Source organism: Miniopterus natalensis, chromosome 9, assembly GCF_054644295.1.
Source record: "Miniopterus natalensis isolate mMinNat1 chromosome 9, mMinNat1.hap1, whole genome shotgun sequence".
Lineage (NCBI taxonomy): Eukaryota > Metazoa > Chordata > Mammalia > Chiroptera > Miniopteridae > Miniopterus > Miniopterus natalensis.
The window spans coordinates 60,533,896-60,553,410 of record NC_142089.1 but is presented as its reverse complement, the minus strand read 5'-3'; the positions used below and the strand labels follow the sequence as shown (position 1 = coordinate 60,553,410).

At 42.2% G+C, this 19,515-nt stretch overlaps 1 protein-coding gene across 3 annotated transcripts in view; it reads right to left on the bottom strand.

Annotated features, from left to right (window-relative positions):
* Positions 1–19,515, bottom strand: part of DCDC2 (doublecortin domain containing 2) — a 131,636-nt gene that overhangs the window by 61,299 nt on the left and 50,822 nt on the right. For all 3 annotated transcript variants that reach the window (XM_087820021.1, XM_087820022.1, XM_016209834.2), the window contains exons 6-7: positions 18,637–18,691; positions 11,808–11,970 (exon numbers count right to left, since the gene is read on the bottom strand). In XM_087820021.1, coding sequence (XP_087676147.1) covers positions 11,808–11,970; positions 18,637–18,691 — 218 coding nt within the window. The remainder of the gene's footprint in view (positions 1–11,807; positions 11,971–18,636; positions 18,692–19,515) is intronic.

The window sequence follows — 19,515 nt, the reverse complement described above, 5'->3', positions numbered from 1 at the left end:
AAATTCCTGAGTCTCTCTCGGCCTGAGGACTTTCTCTGGCCACAAAAGCATGTTCAGCTTTGATGAGAGACAGGCCACACTACACTACCAGGGGTTAACATGCCAAGAACAATTCCTAACCAGTGAAGCACAGCAACTGGTGAACAGAGATCCCAGTTTCCTCACTGTCGCGCAGGGCAATTCTGAGGTATGTTTTATACATGTACAGGGATCCAATAGGATTGAGCCCCAGTTGCCCAAAGGTATCCTACTTTACAATATCCTTCTAATTGTCTTGTCTCCCTTCCATGTCTTGCCTGCCAAGCTTTCTGGAATCTACCTGAACTACTTGCACCCAACTCCTTTTCTCAGACCTTTACCCATTAAGCAAAGCTTTGGGGAAACTGAAATTAATAATAACAGGAATGAGAATATCATCGGGTGCCTTAACAGGAACAAAGAAAATAGAAAGGTAGTGGAGTAGTACATTCAAAATCTGAGTGTAAAGTATTTCCAACTAAGAATTCCATGTCAACCCAAACTGAAAATTAAATGTGAGAATACGATGAGGACATCTTTATACATGCTGAATGTGATACTGTGATATTATAAGAAATATATTTTGATTGTCCATGGTTTCTGGCACACAGCTCCTAAAACCCTTGTAATTTCCTAAGTGGTAAAGAGAAATGGGAGCATCTTTCGTTATAATATTTGGTCTTTTGTCCTCAATTAACTCAGTAACTCCAGTTCCTGAAACTGCTCCAGAGCTGAGGTGAAAGGAGTGTCTTTTTACTCATTACAAGCCTTTTCAACCACATCTGAGCTTATGCTAATGAGGTGACCTTTAGAAAGCTCCTAAGGATGGGGGCTGGTTGCCAAGGGAGCCCACCGTGGGACTAGAGCACTAGAACTTTCAGTGCCACCCCCTACCCCTGCCTCTGGGGAGGGGAGAGGGGCTGGAGGTTGAGTAAATCACTAATGACCAGTGATCTAATCAATCTCGTCTACATAATGAAACCCATGCAAAGGAGTTGGAGAGCGTCCAGGTTGGTGAACGCAAGGTGGTGGCGGAGGGGCATGGAAGCTCCTCATCACTCCCCACACCCTGCCTTACACATCTCTTCCATCTGTCTGCTCCTGAGCTGCATCCTTTATAATAAACCAGTAATCTGGCAGGTAAACCGTTTTCCTGAGTTCTGTGAGCTGCTCTAGCAAATTGTCAAATCCAAGGAGAGGGTCGTGGGAACCTGGGTTACAGCTGGTCAGTCAGAAGCACAGGAAACAATCTGGATTTGAGTCTGACATCGGAAGCTGGGGTGGAGGAACGGGAGTCTTGTGAGACTGAGCCCTTAACCTCCGGGGTCTTCACTAGCCCCAGGTAACAAGTGTCTGAATTGGATTAAATTGTTGTCCACAAGAATTGCAGAATTGCTTGGTGTGGGGGAAAAAGAACCCACATATCTGATGTCAAAAGTGTTCTGGTGAGTTTTGAGAGTAGAGTGGTGAGTAGAGAAATAGGGAAAGAGAGATTTTCCTTTCACTGAGTCTCACAACCTAATCATCACCCGTCTACCCTTTCTCAGGAAACTACTGGGAGATGTGTTCTGCCAAAATGGAGTCAACCTAGAAATAGGGAGGCATAAGACCCTAGCACTGAGACTCACACAGAAGAAAAGCACAAGGAATCCCCAAATGCTGGTAAAGGGAAATCTGAAACACCACAAGCTGTGGGCCTGGAAAGCAACCTTTGCAGACTGGAACCAGACAGGTGAGGGCTCCAAGGGGGAGCATTTCAAGAATAATAACAAATGAAGCTGACGGGCTGCCGCCCAGTGAGTTTTGCTCTATGTATTTTGTAAAGTGGTAATATCAAGACTCCCTTTTCCAGCCTCTGCACCAACTCAAGGTGGCTTTCAGAAAGAAGATCCATTGTTGTGTGGTTGTTTTTTCTTTAAGAAAGAGCTTGATTTGGCCTTTCCCCAAGCATAAGGGAACTTTCTGAAATCTTGTTCTGGGAACCCAGAATTTAAAACCTCTGCCTCTGGCTGCGTGGTCTCTGTGTAGAAATGCAACTTAGAGGAACCCAAGGTGCTGAGTAAGATGGTGTAAGAGTGGTGGTAGAGTGTGTGTGTGTGTGTGTGTGTGTGTGTGACTGAAAGGGATAGAGAACACACACTCAGTGGACAGGGTACTACACCTAAGGCAGGAGTCACGGAGGAAGAGTTTTCTCACCTTGACCCTGGATCCACCATCTGACTCGGGAAGGGTACTATACCTTCTCTCCGACTGCCACGAAATCTTGTTGTTTGTAACTGGTAAGGGAACCAAACCTGGTGAGGCAAGGTACAAACAGTAGCCTTGCCTCTTGCTATAACTGCTCAGTGAGAGCTTTTTAGAGCATGATGTCAATGTTATTTTTTTCTTCACTGATAAATGTGATTATCGGCCCCTACATGTACAGGCCATTGTGAATTCTGATATCATTTGTTGATCGAGGGGACAGTAGACTACAGCCCTGAGAGCACGGGACCCAGAGTTTCGCTGCCTGGATTTGAGTTCATGCCGACCCAGAGAACAGCCTGTATAGACTGAAACAGCGGGTCTGAGCATCTTCCACTACTGGCTGCATGTCTGATCACATGCCAGCTTCCTAACCCTCAGTGCTTCAGTTCCTCTATCAGTTAAATGGGGATCATAACAATGGGGACACATGCAGCATAGGGCTGACATGAAGATTAATAAGATTGTTTACCTAAAGTGCTCAATCTAATTCCTAGCACACAGTAAACACTCAGAAACTGTGAGCTGGATATGGCAGCTGCTGATCTGGTCAGATCCACACACAAAAAAGGTGCCCCATTTAATTTTCATCAGAAATTCCCCCATGCCCTACAACCTTCAAGGAAGCAGCAATGTGGGAACACTGCCTATTTGAGTGCCCCCCATGCTTTTCAAATTATCTTCTAGCAAACAAAAATCCCACCACATGCTCCTCAGTAACGGGGATCCAGAGTCGTAAGAGGCATGGAATATTTCCATGTGAGAGGCTCTGAGAGATCCAGTAGCAAAGAAAATGGCTCAACTTCGTATAACCCAACATTTCCCAAAGTTATATTTGAGCATGGAACTCTTATTACAAGAAACATCTATCAGAAGCCCACAAAACTACTGTGCCATGGAGCCCAGTTTAGGAAATGACAGTAAGTTCCCTGGGCAAGAGCCTCCACCTGAAGCTCACTCAGAAGCTCCATGCAGCCCCAAGGGGCCGTGGAGCAGTGCAGCCTTGGCTTTAGCAGTCATCCTCAATGACTTGGTGGAGGCTTCCCGTTTTTTAGCAAGCCACGGCACCCTCCAAAAAGATGTCTCCTGCTTTGTGTTGGCACCCTTATCATTAAGCAAAACAAAACCAGGGAGAAAGCCAGCTGCCATCAGCCCAAAGGTGACAGACAGGTGCCCTCAACCCTATGCAGCAGTAGGGGGGCTGTCAGATCTGCCGACTTCCCAGTGAAAAGTGGTTTTTATTATGGCATTTTATGGGGAGTAAAACCTTGCCTGATCTCACAGAAACAATTTGGTTATTATCACCCAATTGCATAAAATAAGAATAAATGGATGGCTTTAAACCTGCAAAGCTCAGAAGCATTTTACAGATATTTTCCCTTCATCTTAATCCCCATTGTGATGGAACACCGCATGCTGATTTGCAATAAAGGTTATGTCTTATTTCAAAACAACTAGGGTAACTGAGAAAGATAAAAATAGAGTTCATTTATAAAATAGGTCAGAGTCTACAAAGGAGGCCCAGCATGTTACATGGGGTGGGGGACAACCCTCCCCTGGGTTTAGCACGAAGTAGTATTCAGTAATTGTTCCAGACACTGTGCTAAACACAGTTAAGCAGAGATGGCCGTCTTCTCTGGTTCTATGCTAGTACTTTCTACGTGAACAAAATTGATACAGAAACCTAGGAGATGACTTACTACCAAGAAGGAAAAAACACACCAATGCTTACAACACAAACACATTTTCACATTTATGAGTAGTGCAGTTTGGTCATTGAAATGGAAAAAGAAATTGCTTCTACTTAATTGAAGAAAATGTCTTGCTAAAGATAAAATTCTGTCGACTGGAAGAAAATGTGTAGGTGCTCAGCAGTTAATGCAAAACAGAGAAAATGGAATTACCCTCATGATTGGCAAGGTGTGTGGTACATGTTGAGCACTCAGTAAATGCGTATAAAGAAGAAATAAAAGTGATATTTCAAAAGCCTAAAGATTTGTAAAACATGGGAAAGAAATTCAGATGCAGAGAAGGGTTTGCGTTACAAGAGTTTACGTCCTAGGATATTCAAGTAACTGTAAAAATGCATGTACAGGGCCTCTGGCTGGGTAGCTCAGTTGGTTAGAGCGTCATCCCAAAGCACCAAGGTTTCGGGTTTGATCCCTGGTCAGGGCACTTATGAGAAGCAACCAATAAATGCTGAAGACTTAGCCTGAGTCCTGGCCTGGTCTATGCAAGAGCAGAGAAGGTCTTCTATTGTACCACATATTACTAAAAAGGAAATCTCCTTGACAGCAATAACTCACTCTTACCACCTTACAAAACAGAAAAAGCTCAACTCAATCATCCCCATTTACAAAAGGAATATGAGATGCCGAAAAATGGAAGAGAAGCAGCACAGGAGACTCCTCACAATATCTCAGATAAGCTTCAGGGTTGACTGTGATACAGCAACACTTGGCACTGAAGGAAGACAGGTCAGAACACACACACACACACGAAGGCCTCCCCACTGCCCCGGACTCTCAGGCATCAGTGCCCCGCACATAAGCACACGCATATGTTGCCTCTTAGCCAGCTGGCAGTCAGCGTGGCAATTTCCAGAAATCACTAGCCGCCTATATACCCTTTGACTCTGAGAAAACAGGTGTCTCTTTTTCCTCCATTTATGAAACTAGGAAAATGCTCTGTACCTAATTCTGAAGGATTTGTAGATGAAGCTGATAAAACATCAGACTAAAATCCCAGTTGAGATGTTCTAAAACATGGGCATTAGAATTCTACCATTGCTCAGTGTTGGAAATTTGTAACCCTTTATTTCAATCGTCACCACAAATGTAGGCCTAATGGACCCGCAAACACACAAACACACACACACATACACACACACACACCCCACCCAAAGGCTGAGTGCTGCTCTACGCAGGATTCTCTGCTGGGTGCGTATCTGTGTCTCACACGTGAATGACAGCTGAGGAGCCTCTGATACTCTAATGGACCAGGCCCCATCCTGGTTTTATTTCACCACAGGGCTGGCAGAAGAAAAAAGAAGTTGGGGAGGGAGGATGAGTAATAAATTCCATGGCTACTCCTTCCCCCTCCCTCCATACTGTGACCCCATGATCAGCATCCCACAGGCATTCCCAACATCAGGGCCCTGCCTAGCCAAGCCTCAGTCTGGGCCTTACCTCAAATCTGTGATGAAATGCCCAGACAAAGGAACCACCTTTAGTTCCCTCCTGAAAAGTAGATGACTCGCACTTCAGTCTTTGCTGTGTCAGAAGCTCACCACTGCTACGGGTCCACGTTTTTCTCTATACTAAGCTATAGAAAACTTCAGAGATAACTTCGGAGGCAGCATCAAGGAAATGCTATGAAATTTGTCTGGGTCCTTGATGGGCCAGGAAGGAAGAGCCCTGGCTTAGAAGTCATGGGTTGCATCTATGAAAAGGGTAGTTGGCAAGCCAAAGCCTAAAGCTAGGGGGGAAAATAAAGCTGAGACAATCCCAACATTATCCTCTTGCAGAGGGTCAACTGATGAAAGAACCTGGGTCCAAACCTCAGTGTCCCCACCCCCATAATTCTGGGTCTGGCCCCTCAACCTTCACATTCATCCTCAGACCCAAACCCAGTTGGATCCCAGTTGGATCCCTCACCTCGTGGCCTGATGTACACTAGTAACTTGACCTAAGGCAGTTCTGTGTCCTCTGGCAGCACATGAGTTCCTGGCATTCTGAAATGGAACCTGTAGTTAACATTCCCACTAGAAGCATCCTCACACACTTCAGGTACCTCACATGGCATCATGAGTGCAGTGCAAGAATTAAGATGCATTGTGGGTTATACAGAGTTTTATGTTTATTCATATAGAAAAGGTCATATGAGTACCAAAACGCATATTTAAAATAAATTCCTGGAATAAAATTTTCCAAAGGTTTAGAAATATGTAGGTGATTCAACAGCTCACAAACTTCTTAGGAAAACAAAAGTTTTCTTCATACTCCAAACATAGTCTGCATTAAAAAATAGCCCCAAAGGATGTTCACTGCAGAGGCCTCAACTGTGTATCAGTGGTAAAGAAAAAATATGCTTTTTTCATAGTACTTCTCCGTCCAGTGTACAAAGTGAATAAGAAGGCAGAATATGAAAAGAATCTTTTCTAAAATGGGCTAATATCCCACTCCTCTCAAACTGAGATAAACATCTTAGTGGTACTCAGCCAGCCTCTGATTTTTCAATCTCCCAGCACTAAAGTGAACAGCAAAGTATACATTCCTAATCTAATTATTATCAACAGAACTGGAATACCATAATAAAACTTCAAGACATGACTAAAACTCCTTGCTGTACCAGTGTTCTGTACATTATGTGATTCCAACAAGGGTCACTGAGGCATGGAAAAATGCTTAGTGTACAAAGTTTTTACATACTAGTACTAAATTTGACCCATATCCCACAATAAACATTGCCACTGTGATGGGAAGTGACAATCAACAAAGGAATAGAAAACCTGTATCTCTCTGTCCTAGGGTGAGTGTGGCTGCAACAGACACCAACTGAACCATATATCTTAGGTTAGCTTGTTAATAAACTAAACAAGGCCCTGCCTTGTGAGGTCACCTTAGTGCCTTTTCATATGCGCTCTTCCAGTGCATGATATCCCTTAAAGGGTGAGATCTGGGAGAGCATATTTGCAAAATGTGCTGCCTGTGTTACCTTCAGAATCCCTTGTGACTGGGAACCGTGCAAGTGCCGGAGCTGGTTCGTCAGCTGAACGAAAGCAGCTCAGGTTTCAGTGCCCGGGCTCTGAGGCTGAGGATGTACTGCAGGGATGCTCCATGCTCGGGGCGACGCAGCAAGCCATGTGCAGGCTGTAGCTATTAGAAAATTCAAGAGCATGACTGCTCGAGGGCAGTCACCCAGCAAGGTCATAATATTCCGACATCCTTTCCAGGCCCGGCACCTGCTCCCTATCATTCATCAGGAGTCTAAACAACCAAGTTCCCCTGGAACTGTCACAGAACGATGCTGGGGATAAGCCAGGCACTGCATCAGGGAGAATACTAGAGAGTGTGTGTGTGTGTGTGTGTGTGCACGCGCAAAAGCGCACCCATGCATGCAGAGAATCACATCCTGTGAAAGAAAACAAGTCTTGGCTTTGCTTACATTTTAATACTCTGATTTTTAAAAGTATTTATAATTATCAATACCACATAAACCATAGCAGTACAGACCAGGCTATTTTCTATTCAGTTTTTACAATATTTAAAAGGACCCCTAAATTCACTATGCTTCCTGTGTTCTAAGCTTAATAAATATACTAATTTTTTTAATGTAGCAAATATTTAAAATATCAATGAATATAATCAATTCCAAAATACAATTTCAAAACAATTATCATCACTACTTTGCTCACAGTGGTGGAGAGTGTAGCTAGTTAACAGCTTCTAAAACATATCCCAAGGCACGGCAATTCAAGCAGAAAGTGTAACAAAAACATACGCTGGCCAGCTAAGCTGGTATTTAAATGCAGCACTAAAAATGCATTTCACACCCAACTTCATCAATCACCAACCAATCTTACTTTGCATCTTGGCTACCAAAAGAAAATGGGATTTGTCTCCCTGAAGAAATATGTCACTGCTTTGCTTGAATTATTAAGCTTTACTATTACAGAGAGAAACAGTCAGCGGGAGAAAAAAAGAAAAGAGCAGAAGAAATAAAATTAGACCCAGGTTGCCATCTACAGACTGACATCAGCATTGCTCATTCATACAGCATTAGATATGGGGATATCAGTAAACAGCAGTAAAGAAATGGGCAAAATTTATGACTACAATATTAATTATAAAACAATTAAGGAAGCTCACATAAATTTTAAAAGCCTACAAAAATTAAGAAAGCCTCTTTTTTCTAATTAACTTGAGAACAGTATATAGGTAAAGAACACTGGGTCAAGCCCTGGCCGGTGTGCTAAGTGGTTAGAGAATCGGCACACGCACCGAAGGGTCTTGGGTTTGATTCTCTGTGAAGGGCAAGTACCTGGGTTGCAGGTTCAATCCCCAGCTCCTGTCAGGGTGAATGTGGGAGGCAACCAACTGATGTGTTTCTTTCACATTGATGTTTCTCTCTCTCCCTCTCTCTCTTTATCTCTCTCTCCCCCTCTCCCTCCTTCCCTTCCACTTTCTCTAAAAATCAATGGAAAAATATCTTTAGGTAAGGATTAACAAAAAAAAAAACCCAAAATAAAACAAAAAAACAACAACGAACAACACTGGGTCAAAAATGTGCAGAATTTAACATATACTATGAAACAATCATAGATATCCATCCTAACTCTAGAATGTAACACTGAATAGGCTACTTAACAAAGAATCCAATTAAAAAAATGAGCAGAGGACCAGAACAGACACTTATCCCAAGAAGACATACACATGGCCAACAGGTATATGAAAAGATGCTCAAGCTCACTAGCTATTAGGGAAATACAAATTAAAACCACAAGAGACCACCTCACACCTGTTAGAATCGCTATTATCAACAAGACAGGTAATAACGAGAGTTGGAGATGTGGAGAAAAAGGAACCCTCCTTCACTGCTGGGGAGAATGTAAAGTAGTACAGACACTATGGAAAGCAGTCTGGAGGCTCCTCAAAAAATTAATAATGAAGCTACCATATGACCCAGCAATCCCTATTCTGAATATCTACCCAAAAAACTCAAAAACATGTTTTCGCAAAGACATATGTCCCCCTCAGTTCATTACAGCATTATTCACGGTGGTCATGACAGGCATGGAAACAACCAGCGTCCTTCGACAGATGACTGGATAAAGAAGACGTGGTGCATGTACACAATGGAACACTACTCAGCCACCAGAAAAGGTGAAATCCTGCCATTTGCAACGACATGGATGGACCTTGAGAATATCATGCTAAGTGAAATAAGTCCGTCAGAAAAAAGCTAAGAACCATATGATTTCACTCATATGTGGGATATAAAACTGGAACTCACAGACACAGACAACAGGAGGGTGGTTACTAGAAGGAAGAGGGGTGGGGGGCTAGTAAAGGGGGACAAATGTATGGTGACGGAAGGTGATTGGACTTTGGGTGGTGGGCACGGAGTGCAATATATAGATCGTGTATCATAGAAATCCACACTTGAAACTTATATGATCTTATTAACCAATGCCACGCTAGTAAGTTAAATAAAAAAATTCAATCCTCAAAACCTTCATTTGAAAGACACCAGCAGTTGTTTTATATAACCATAAGATACACCGGTTAAAAGCCCATAATCTGCACTTTATAAAATTATATCGGAAAATACCTTTAATATGGACAGTTACTCGCAACACCTGCAGGACTCTCTAAAGACAAGGAGAGAACAGATGAGGGCTTCTGGCCTTCCTTAGCACTTCTAAAATATGATTTGCTTAAATGTTCAACATATTTTCATTATTTTCATCCCCAAAGATACAATTTTTGTTGAAAACTATTTGTGGATTTCCACAAAAGCAAAAATATTGATAATTCAACTTTTTAATAAAGGTTACTTTCCTGCAAAAGAGAAGAATATTGATACAGCCTCTTGTGTTCCCAAGTTTCTACAAATGAGGTATCTGACAAGATGATGGCTGCCTTTCTTCTGAGGGACAACTACTAACTCTAAGGACTTTAAAAAATATATTGGAAGTAGGAGTTAAGATTTTCACAAACTAATAAGAGCTTCACAGGAAATAAGCAAGTAACCTTTTATTGAAAAGTCTTTAATAGAAAATAATTCACAAAAAGTTTAAAATGAGTCCCGTTTCTTAGTGAGTTTTAAAGTATCACAGAGACTTCTCTATTTTGTAACTTCCATCGTTCATTCCTCAATATTTATTAAGTGTCTCATATACCTATCAGATCTGTGCAAGTTGTTGGGAATTAAAAAGGAACTAGTAAGACATAGCCCATGGCTTTGGGGGCTTCACAATCTGGTATATATAGGGCATCCTCCCGAAAAAGTATTTATACACTTTGAATAATTATAAAGGCAATTATTAAAATAATTTCATTTTCAAAATTGAGATATCAGCTGTTAAAGTATGTATACATTTTGGGGGGAAACCCTCCATTGATTAAATTAAATATTTTTAATGCTTAAAGTATGGCATGTTCTTCCAGGCTAGTTTTTTTCCTTTGGTGTCTGCCATACAACAAGCATTCAACAAGCGTTTGTTGACTGGATTTCACCCTGGCCTCCCTGTTTCATGGTACTGAAAAGAATTTCACACACTTAAAGATAAGCAAAACTTTAAAGATAAATCTTAATATGAACCCCTTATTTTGCAGATGGCTAATGGGGCCCAGAGATGTTAAGTGACTTGCCCAGGGTCAATGGCAGAAACTGCGACAAGAATCTAGCTAGAACTCTTAGCTTCCAGCAAGTCCTCATCATTTCAGCCCCTGAAGATTTAACCTCCCTCCGCTCTTTCTTTGCTATGTAATTAGCTCCTTCTTTTAACTTAGTCTCAACACATCTTTCTTCTCTTTACTCATCCATGTGGCATCCTCTAAACCTTCACACGATTTCATGGAATCTCTTCGACTGTGAGGCCCGCCTTAGCTGTGGTTTTAATGTGAACCCTCACAGAGATTTTGAAATGAGCTGGAGTTCCCAGGCAAGAAAACGGAGCTCTGGTCCTGGATCTGAAACCTCCTCCTACCCATCCTCTTCTTAGGCACCCCAGTGTGCCCCCTGCGGAGTGTGCGAGTGGACCCCAGGAGGAAGGAGAAGCAGCCACCACGGGGCTGGGACCCAGCAGCCTTCCCTGCCCACGGCATCACTTCACTGCCATGTGCTTGCCCCACTGGGAACACGCTTGGAGTGGAAGCCAAAAGAGCCGATCTTCACAAAAACTAATGGGAAAATCACAATTCTGATGGCACATGTCCTAACTTCATCACACTTTTATCCTGAAATCTTGCACTAATACAAATTTTTAGAAAATTATTCAGACCAGCTCTCACCTGGTAATGCGAGATACATAACTAATTTTGGTACATATTGTTTGCCGGTAAAGTTTCAATGTGTGTTTAGTATTCTCTTGGGTATCAGGAAAACCAGTAAACCTTTTTGTGTGTGAAAACTGATCTATGACTAAAAGGTAATTCATAGTGAACGTGGACAAGGGTTGTAGACACACAAGAAGAGAAGCCAATGTCAATAGCAGTGGGTAAAAGATGTTAACTACACACTTTCATCGGCGGGAGCACAGGAAGGTAAAAATTTACTTTGTTTTGTAAGATCACCACCAGAAATATTTTACCTCAAAACACGTGCCTTTGTAGCACAACCTCTAATTACAAATAGGAATTAATCGTGACAAACAGCATCTCCGGTACACACAGCTTTCTGTAAAAACCCTCATGTACGACACGGAGTATCTTCTGTGCGCCCAGGGGGAAAATGGACCTATTTAAGCGTTAAATTGGATCACAGCCTTAAGATAATAACGATTAATAACAACAATATAATGACAATAACAACAAACTTACCGCTGTTGGGAACTGTTCGTGGTGAGTTCTTTAACTTTTGGTTTTGTTTCCCTTTTGTGGGTTTTTCTAAATTCACGTCGCCTTTTTTTCCTTTCCTCTTTGGGGGCTGAGGAGAAGAGTCGTCACTGGATCCTACGGTTGACTTAGACTGGCGATCATTTCCCTAAGTGGCAAAAAGATCAGACCCTTATCATCGGCTAGTGAACGCCCCAAGTGACGCCGGGTCGCATACAAGTCGTTAAGCAGGCCTCAGGGGAACAGGGCCGGGACCGGGGCCGGGCTGGGTGCATGATGCTGCTGCTGCTCCTGTCCAGTTTAATAACTACGCTGCACATTCCTCGGGGCAGGGGAAGGGCCTAGCAGAGGAAGCAGCACAGAAACACTCATTGTTGACTAGCTAATATCACCATGCGTTTTATGAAATGATGCCACTCAACCTTCACACCCCTGTGAGACAGGTACTGTTCGCGCAGCACCGAAAAGTGAACCTTGTCCGAGGTCACGCAGCCCGCAAAGAGCAGGGCAGGTCCCTCTGCCTTAACCATCTCCCTCCCGCCTGTGCTTTCTGAAGGATCAGCAGCTATCTGTTGAATGAGAAATAGTGACACTATTGTGTCCATGATTCACAAATCCGGAGCAACACAGACCCCAGCAGTTCAAGACCACACGCCGCGTTCCTGCAAGACAGCGCCAACGGTCGCACCTGCTACCTGCGGTGGCTGCCTCTAGTCCCCGCGCACCCCTCGAAAGGAAGACCTTGCATCTGCAAAGTGGGCTCCTCAGCAGCAAGGTGGGGCTGAGTTTCAGCAGCTCCGATCACTGGCCCAAGGAGGGCTCCTGAGGAGCCACTGCAGTGGTGCTAGTGTAAGTGCTCAGGGAACAGTTGTGCTGATCTCAGCTACTGCTTGGCCATTGCTACAGCAAGTAACTACCTCCTATCAGGACAGCCTTGGCTCTCAGAAGTTCAGGTGCTAAATTTGCCTGAGTGTGTAAGGTGTGAAGCTGCAGGTAATGGAAAAAATGTAAGTTTTATAATCCCCCAATACCTGGCTCAGAGCCACTGCTCTGCCACTAACCGCCTATGGGAACTTGGGCTAGCTCCTACCTTGCTTGAGCCTGTTTCCACATCAGTTAAAAGGGGTTGATGTACCTGCCTTTAGGTCTATAATGAGAATGAAATGGCAATGTTTATAAAGTAACTGGTACAGTGCCTGGCATATTTGTTCAATGAGTACCAGAGTGCTCTCTATAAGAGCAAAGAGATAATATCTTTTTCTTAAAATCCTATCAAACACACCATATTGGGTGCAATCTTTATGCAATATTTGTACTATGCTAGTATCTGAAAAATAAATGTAGTAATATTAAGTAAACAAATCTGCCTAGAAACCTATTATAACTGCTCTCTTTAAACATTTATATATTCAGTCATTCAGAAGCATTTAAATAGTTTTAGCCTCACCCAATTAAGAACAGCAAAATTCACAGCCTTACAAATGAAGTTATTTATGCTATTTTGTCACAGCCTACAAAAAAATGAATTATGCATAGATTTATTAACAGTAGGAAAACGTGTCTGAATCTATAACACTTCTTTGCATAATTTAATTTCCTATTCCAACTGCAATTTAAGCATACAGTTTCCATTTAATTATTGCATTAACTGCTACCAGAGTTGTTGTTTTTTTTTCGTTTCTTTAATGATTCTTTCTTGCAAGGCCATAAACTGCCTGGCAGAAGAAACAGATAATATGATTATAGTGGAGATTCAAAAACTATCAGCCAGGTCTCATATTCCAGTCTATTTTCAACCATGTCTATCCATCCCAGGATTTTAAAACTTTAAAAGCCTTGAATGAAAAGAATAACCCTTCTAGCATGCCTACTAGAATGTGCAGAGATGCTGTGGAACTTTCAAGGACTAAAATGAAACCTCATGAATGAGAAATTTGGATCTTGGCACAATAGTTTTTGCAGCTCTCTGGGAAAAGTCTTATTCACAAAAGAGGTATAAACAAGGGAGAAGCAGAAACCTGGAACGAAATGCTTGGGGATTCATATAATTTTAAAAACTCTCTTGTTGAATGTTCAGGAAGCTCTGATTTACTGCATTTCTGGTAGTTACCCTCAAAAGGGTGATTGCGGAGCATCAAGAAAGACTATTGATTCCAATAACCATATACAGCATGCTTTGGTAACTGTTACTCATGCATTCAATTATTGATTCATGACTAATCACCAGGTACTTTGTAAGAACAGAAATGGAGAGCAAGGGAAGAACCGTTTTGCAATTAGAAGACGGGAAACTATTTAAATGTTTATCATTTTAAAAAATGTTGACTCACCTAAAGTGTTAATATAAAACAAATATATAAGAAATTATGTTAGAGAGAGGACAGAAATGAAGAGGGGGATTTTTCTTTCTTTTGGGGGACTTCTACATGTGTCTAATAACTTGGACACATAGATAGTCATTGCTATTTGAGGAGCATAGTGAACAGGGGAGTTTTGCTATCTCACACAGCCATGCCAGTTCATAAAACCCATTAACATGAATATTTGCCGAATTTATAGATAGGTATCATTGTCCTCACTTTATAGATAAAGGAATTCACTTTCTCAAGATTACCAGGTCTGATTTTTCTGCTACACTGGAGCTTGCTGATGCCAGGGCATTAGAAACAGCTATTGTACAGTTTGGTTCCTAAAAAAGCCATCCACAAGTGACAATGTGTAGCTTTACCCCAAAGTGGAAGGAATCAAGAAGCATCTCATTTTACAGCACGTCCTATGCAAAAACTCATCCCCAGTGATACTTAAATCACTGTCCTACCTTTTGCCTCACACACATCTCAGCTTATCTAACAGGAATAGGAAACTTCTAGCTCAAACAAGCAAAATACTAACGAGAGCCCTTTCATTCCCTTCACTCTACTGAAATTGGGATTTTTAAACAGTTCCCAAGGCAATGTCCAAGAAAATCCAATCAAATCAGGTTTATTTCATTACTACGGAAACCTATTTCCAGCCCCCATAAAAACATGTCCTAAAGTTTAAGTCCAAGTTTAAAATAACTCTGTGAGGATTTTGCCTATCAGAGCAGCCTCCACCCCGTGTATCTCAGGGATGCCCCTGGGAGGGGGGCCTGAAGAGCAGGAACTGGAAGGGCCTCAGTCTGGTGTTGCTCTCATCTGAGTATCTGGTGAGAGCAAGCGTGAGAAGCCCTTTCACCCACACTGGACTCAGTTTCTCTGCCAGGTAACTGGAGTTTTAGGAGCAGGCGGATTTTTTTCTTGTTTCACAGGGACACTGTGATACGTGGATAATCACGTGGGTTTTTCTTTTAACCAAAACCTTAACCGATACAGTATTAGAATCTGTAAATTATTGCTCACAAGATATACTGATCACAAAAGACAGTTTCAGTCTTTGGCTTTAACTTCCAAATACTTCTCTAATGTTGCACCTCTGCCACTAGAGGGTGCTCTGATCCTACACGGAGTGACCTCCCAGCTAGGGAACAGCCTTTTGCTAATGAGCTTATTTTTCCAACGTATAAAACTTAAGACAATTCACTTATATCTTCCTTTTGTTTTCAAGGTTAGAATCACAACTTAAAAATATTCACAGTAGCCCTGAAGAGGTGGTGGTACAGTTGGCTGAAGCGCCGCCCTGCACACCAGAAGGTGGAGCTCCTTTCCCAGTCGGGCATCTACCCAGGTTGAGGAGTTCAGCCCTATGGGAGGCAGCTGCCTGATGTTTCTCTCACACTGATGTTTCTCTCTCTCTCTGTCTGTTCACCACTACATGCCGGGTGCTTCGAGTAGCACATGCTCAGTTAATAAATGCTGAGTGGATGACTGAATGAGCAGATGAATGGTTGGACAAATATACAACCCGCATGGTGGAAAGGGGAACAAACTCTGCGATCATTTTATTTTCCTACGAGCATGGAAATGTGATTCTGAATCTTTGCCTTCTACAAGATGGGAACAGTCTGTGATGACAGGTCACTTACTCAAAGAGGCCTTTCCTGACACCCTATCTGAGGCAGTTCTCTGATGGCCTCTCATTCTGCTTGTACTTTTCATTTCCGCCACGCTCTGTGATTACATATAGATTTGTGGTTCGTTTGTTTAACCTTTGTCTCCCCAAGTAGACCATGAACTGAGAGAAGGCACCACATCTCTTTGCTTATCACTGTCTCCCTGGGGCGTGGTTCCATGCCAGATATATGGAAACCTCAATCAATCATTATTAGATGACCCGGCATTCACAGCACAGGGTCTAAGTTGCACGCGAGTGCCTTCTGCACATGGTTTTAAAGCAGGAAGCACATTACAAATTTTTAATTAAAAAAAGTTATACATTCCAAATTACAGAATAGTAAGCACATAATTCCAAAGTTCATTGTGAATGCATAGAGTTGAGTTATGGTCTTGGTTCTGACACCAACTTGCCCCGTGTCCTAGGGTCACTTATTCAAGAACAGCAAGAGGACATATTTTCCAAACCCTAAATTCATGGGTTTACTTAGCCTTAAAGTGGCTAACATACTTCTCAGCTACCGGAATATTTTCTGTCTTCTCTCTCTCTATACCTGGGTCCTCTGTGGTTCTCGCTACACTCTCTGTCTAGGTTCCACTCACCCAGACTCTCACTCAGCACAGGATGAGGCCTGCTCCTTGCTGGGCTGGGCTGGGTGCTAGGAAGGAACATGACAGTGACAGGTATCTGCTCTTCAACTATGGCTGTTATGTGGAAGAACTTGCAAATCTACCTCTGATGTCCACATCAGACCTCAGGCTCCACCATTAACAATTGCTTGCTGAACACTTTCTACTAGACTTCATGAAGACACTTCCAACTGATATGTCTGAAATTAAGCAGGTTCTTCTTTCCTCTGACTGCCTTCATCCTGGCCATGGTGCTACCATCTTCTCCGGCATCCAAGCTCAAAGGCTTGCAGTTATCTTTGGCTCCAACCTCTCCAATAACCCCATGTATCCAATCACCAAGCAAGTCTTCCATTTCTTCATGAGCAGCAATCACCTCCTGCTACCTCTACCGCTTCCCAGTCTAGACTCTTACCACTTTATACCAAGGCTATTGCTTGTAATTGCCACGTAAGTGACTTCTCATGTATGGCCCCTCGCCATGTTAATTCTTTCTCCACATAAAAGATCTGACGTTCCTGGAATGGATTTGGATTAACACTCTCACCTCTCGGGAGCCTCAGGAGCCGCCCTCTACTCAAAGATACAGACTAGCCTCGCCATTCTGACATTCAAAGTCATCGAACACCGCCACCACCTACCATCCTGGGCACATCAGCCTCCACACCACGACGGGCCATCTGTTGCAGTCAGCCTGCGCCACTCATTGTCCCCTGGGGTCAGAAGCACGAGCCTCCTCCAGGCAGACCATTTGGATGCGATCCCTCCCCTGCCATTTGCTCAACGGAAGCCTTTCGGACAAGGTACTCCTCCAGTTTGCTTCCTTTTCTCATTTTTAAATGCAGTAATAATAGTACCTGCCTGGTGGGGGGAGGATTAGTGAACCACATCTGTAAAGACACGGTCATACTGCAGAGCCATCCAGTGTCCACCAAATACCAGCCAGCATCATTTCTTCTCCCACGCTCACCTCCCTTCCTTACACCGCCCCTTCTGTCTGACACCCCTCTCCCCTCACCGACTTTGCCTGAATCTTAAAGGCACAGCTCAAATTCCCCTTTCTCCTTGTACGCTGACCAATGCACATTGATTCCTTTTGCCTCATGTTTTTACCGATCTCACCACAAATCTGATGTTTAGCGTGTTAGTTACCTTTCCAAGCTATCTTCTCTGTTTCTATGAGATTGTGAGCTTCTTGAGGGCAAGTACTTTGTCGTAAGTTGTATGATTCTCAGTGAATGAATGGGTTATAAACGTCTGCTGTTTGTCCTGCTGAGTTCAGCATGACTTCTTCATGCAAAATTATTATTATTTTTTTTTTTCAAGAATTGCACATGATACAACCAACAGGATGGAAGAGTTATCTAAATCATCACTAGGAGGCAGTACCATTGCCAAACAGTCACTTATTTCACAGAACACCATTATAAGAACTTTGCTCAGTTAATTCAGAGAGGGGAAATGTGAAATCAATCCTGATCACTGCTGGTCTGGAAATTCAATCAAAAGGGTAGAAAGAGAAGCCTCGGCTAGAAAAAAAAATCTGTCAAAGCAATACTGCGGCATGATATGAAACTCATCTCCATGAGGGGCACAGATGAAAAATACAAAGTTAAGAAATTACCTACTAAATGTTTGTCACAGTTCCCACACAATTGGTATTTAATAAACATTTGCTGAATTAACAAATGAATGAATGAATGATGAATGGAAAAGATTCTAATAGAGAATAAATATTTGGAATGATTCTCAGCCTTTTAAAGAACTGTATTTGAGGCTCACCACGTTCTTACAAAAACTTCCTTTTCAGTCTTTGTCGGAGATAAGAAATAGGACTGGGTGGACCGCTAAGGTGGCCTACCCCAGCATTTCTTCTAGTTTTATGTAATACTGCCTAGATTTCAACTGTGATATAACTTGTATCAGGTCTATACAACAAGGAAAACGATACTTATTTTGAAATCTATGTTTTAAAATTGTTAACTCTCTTTTAAGGCCTTAATTGTAACTTTAATGTTCTAGTTGTTGTTTCATATAACCGCTTATATACCAGCTAAGTTTTATTTCTTCAAATTTAATTGAAACCCAAAGGACAGTCTCTCTGTGTTGTATAGACATGTAGAGCATTAATGAGTAAACCATCTGATACTTACACTCCCTTTACACTTTCTGGATCCCACAATAGGAGGCAGTGAAGAAGCTTTCTGACTGTGGAGAAAAATTGCAATTAGAAATATGAGCGTTATTTACAAATAATATATAATGCAAGACAATCGTCATCCCATTTTGTCATCCCAACCCGAAAGCCAACTGCTTACTGACATCAGTGTTTCACAAAAGTCCTACATACTTTCCTAGTTTCTCAAAGGCCATCATAAAATTTCCAAATTCCATTCCAAAGATGTTTAATATTCTCCTGCATACTACTGTAATTGATACTTATAATAAACTTTTAGTACCACCTTATATATTTTCATAGCATTTTTATTTAATTCCCCAAATTTTCTAAATGGAATTTCAAGAAATCATTTCTCAAGATGAGTAATGGTTTGGTCAAACTGAGTTTAAACAATAAATTTCTCACTTTTTTAAATGTCTATGCTGTATACTCTGATAGGGCTCTGTAAATAATAGGATACACAGAAACATATAAATCTTACTAATTTGCCTGAGAAAGGCCATTGTGAGTTAGACTTTTCTCCCTGCCATAAATTACACACTGAAGCTAACAGCAGACGAATCCAGGGTAGCCTGGCAGGCTGTGGAAGGATCTGATTTCATGGATGGGTAAGGATGGTCAGCAATAAGCCTGCTGGTGAATAATTCCGAAGCGCTGGAAAGCCTTCACATAGCACCCCTTAAATTTCATTTCATCTAATACTTACCTAGAAACCCTCAGCTAGCCTCCCCATCAGGCTTCACAAACTGCGAATTAACGGGCAACATACTGGCGACATTCTGCTCTCTCTCTACAAGATATCACCCGCCCTAGCAGGGAACTAGCACAAAAAATTTCGTTTCCAATAGCAGAG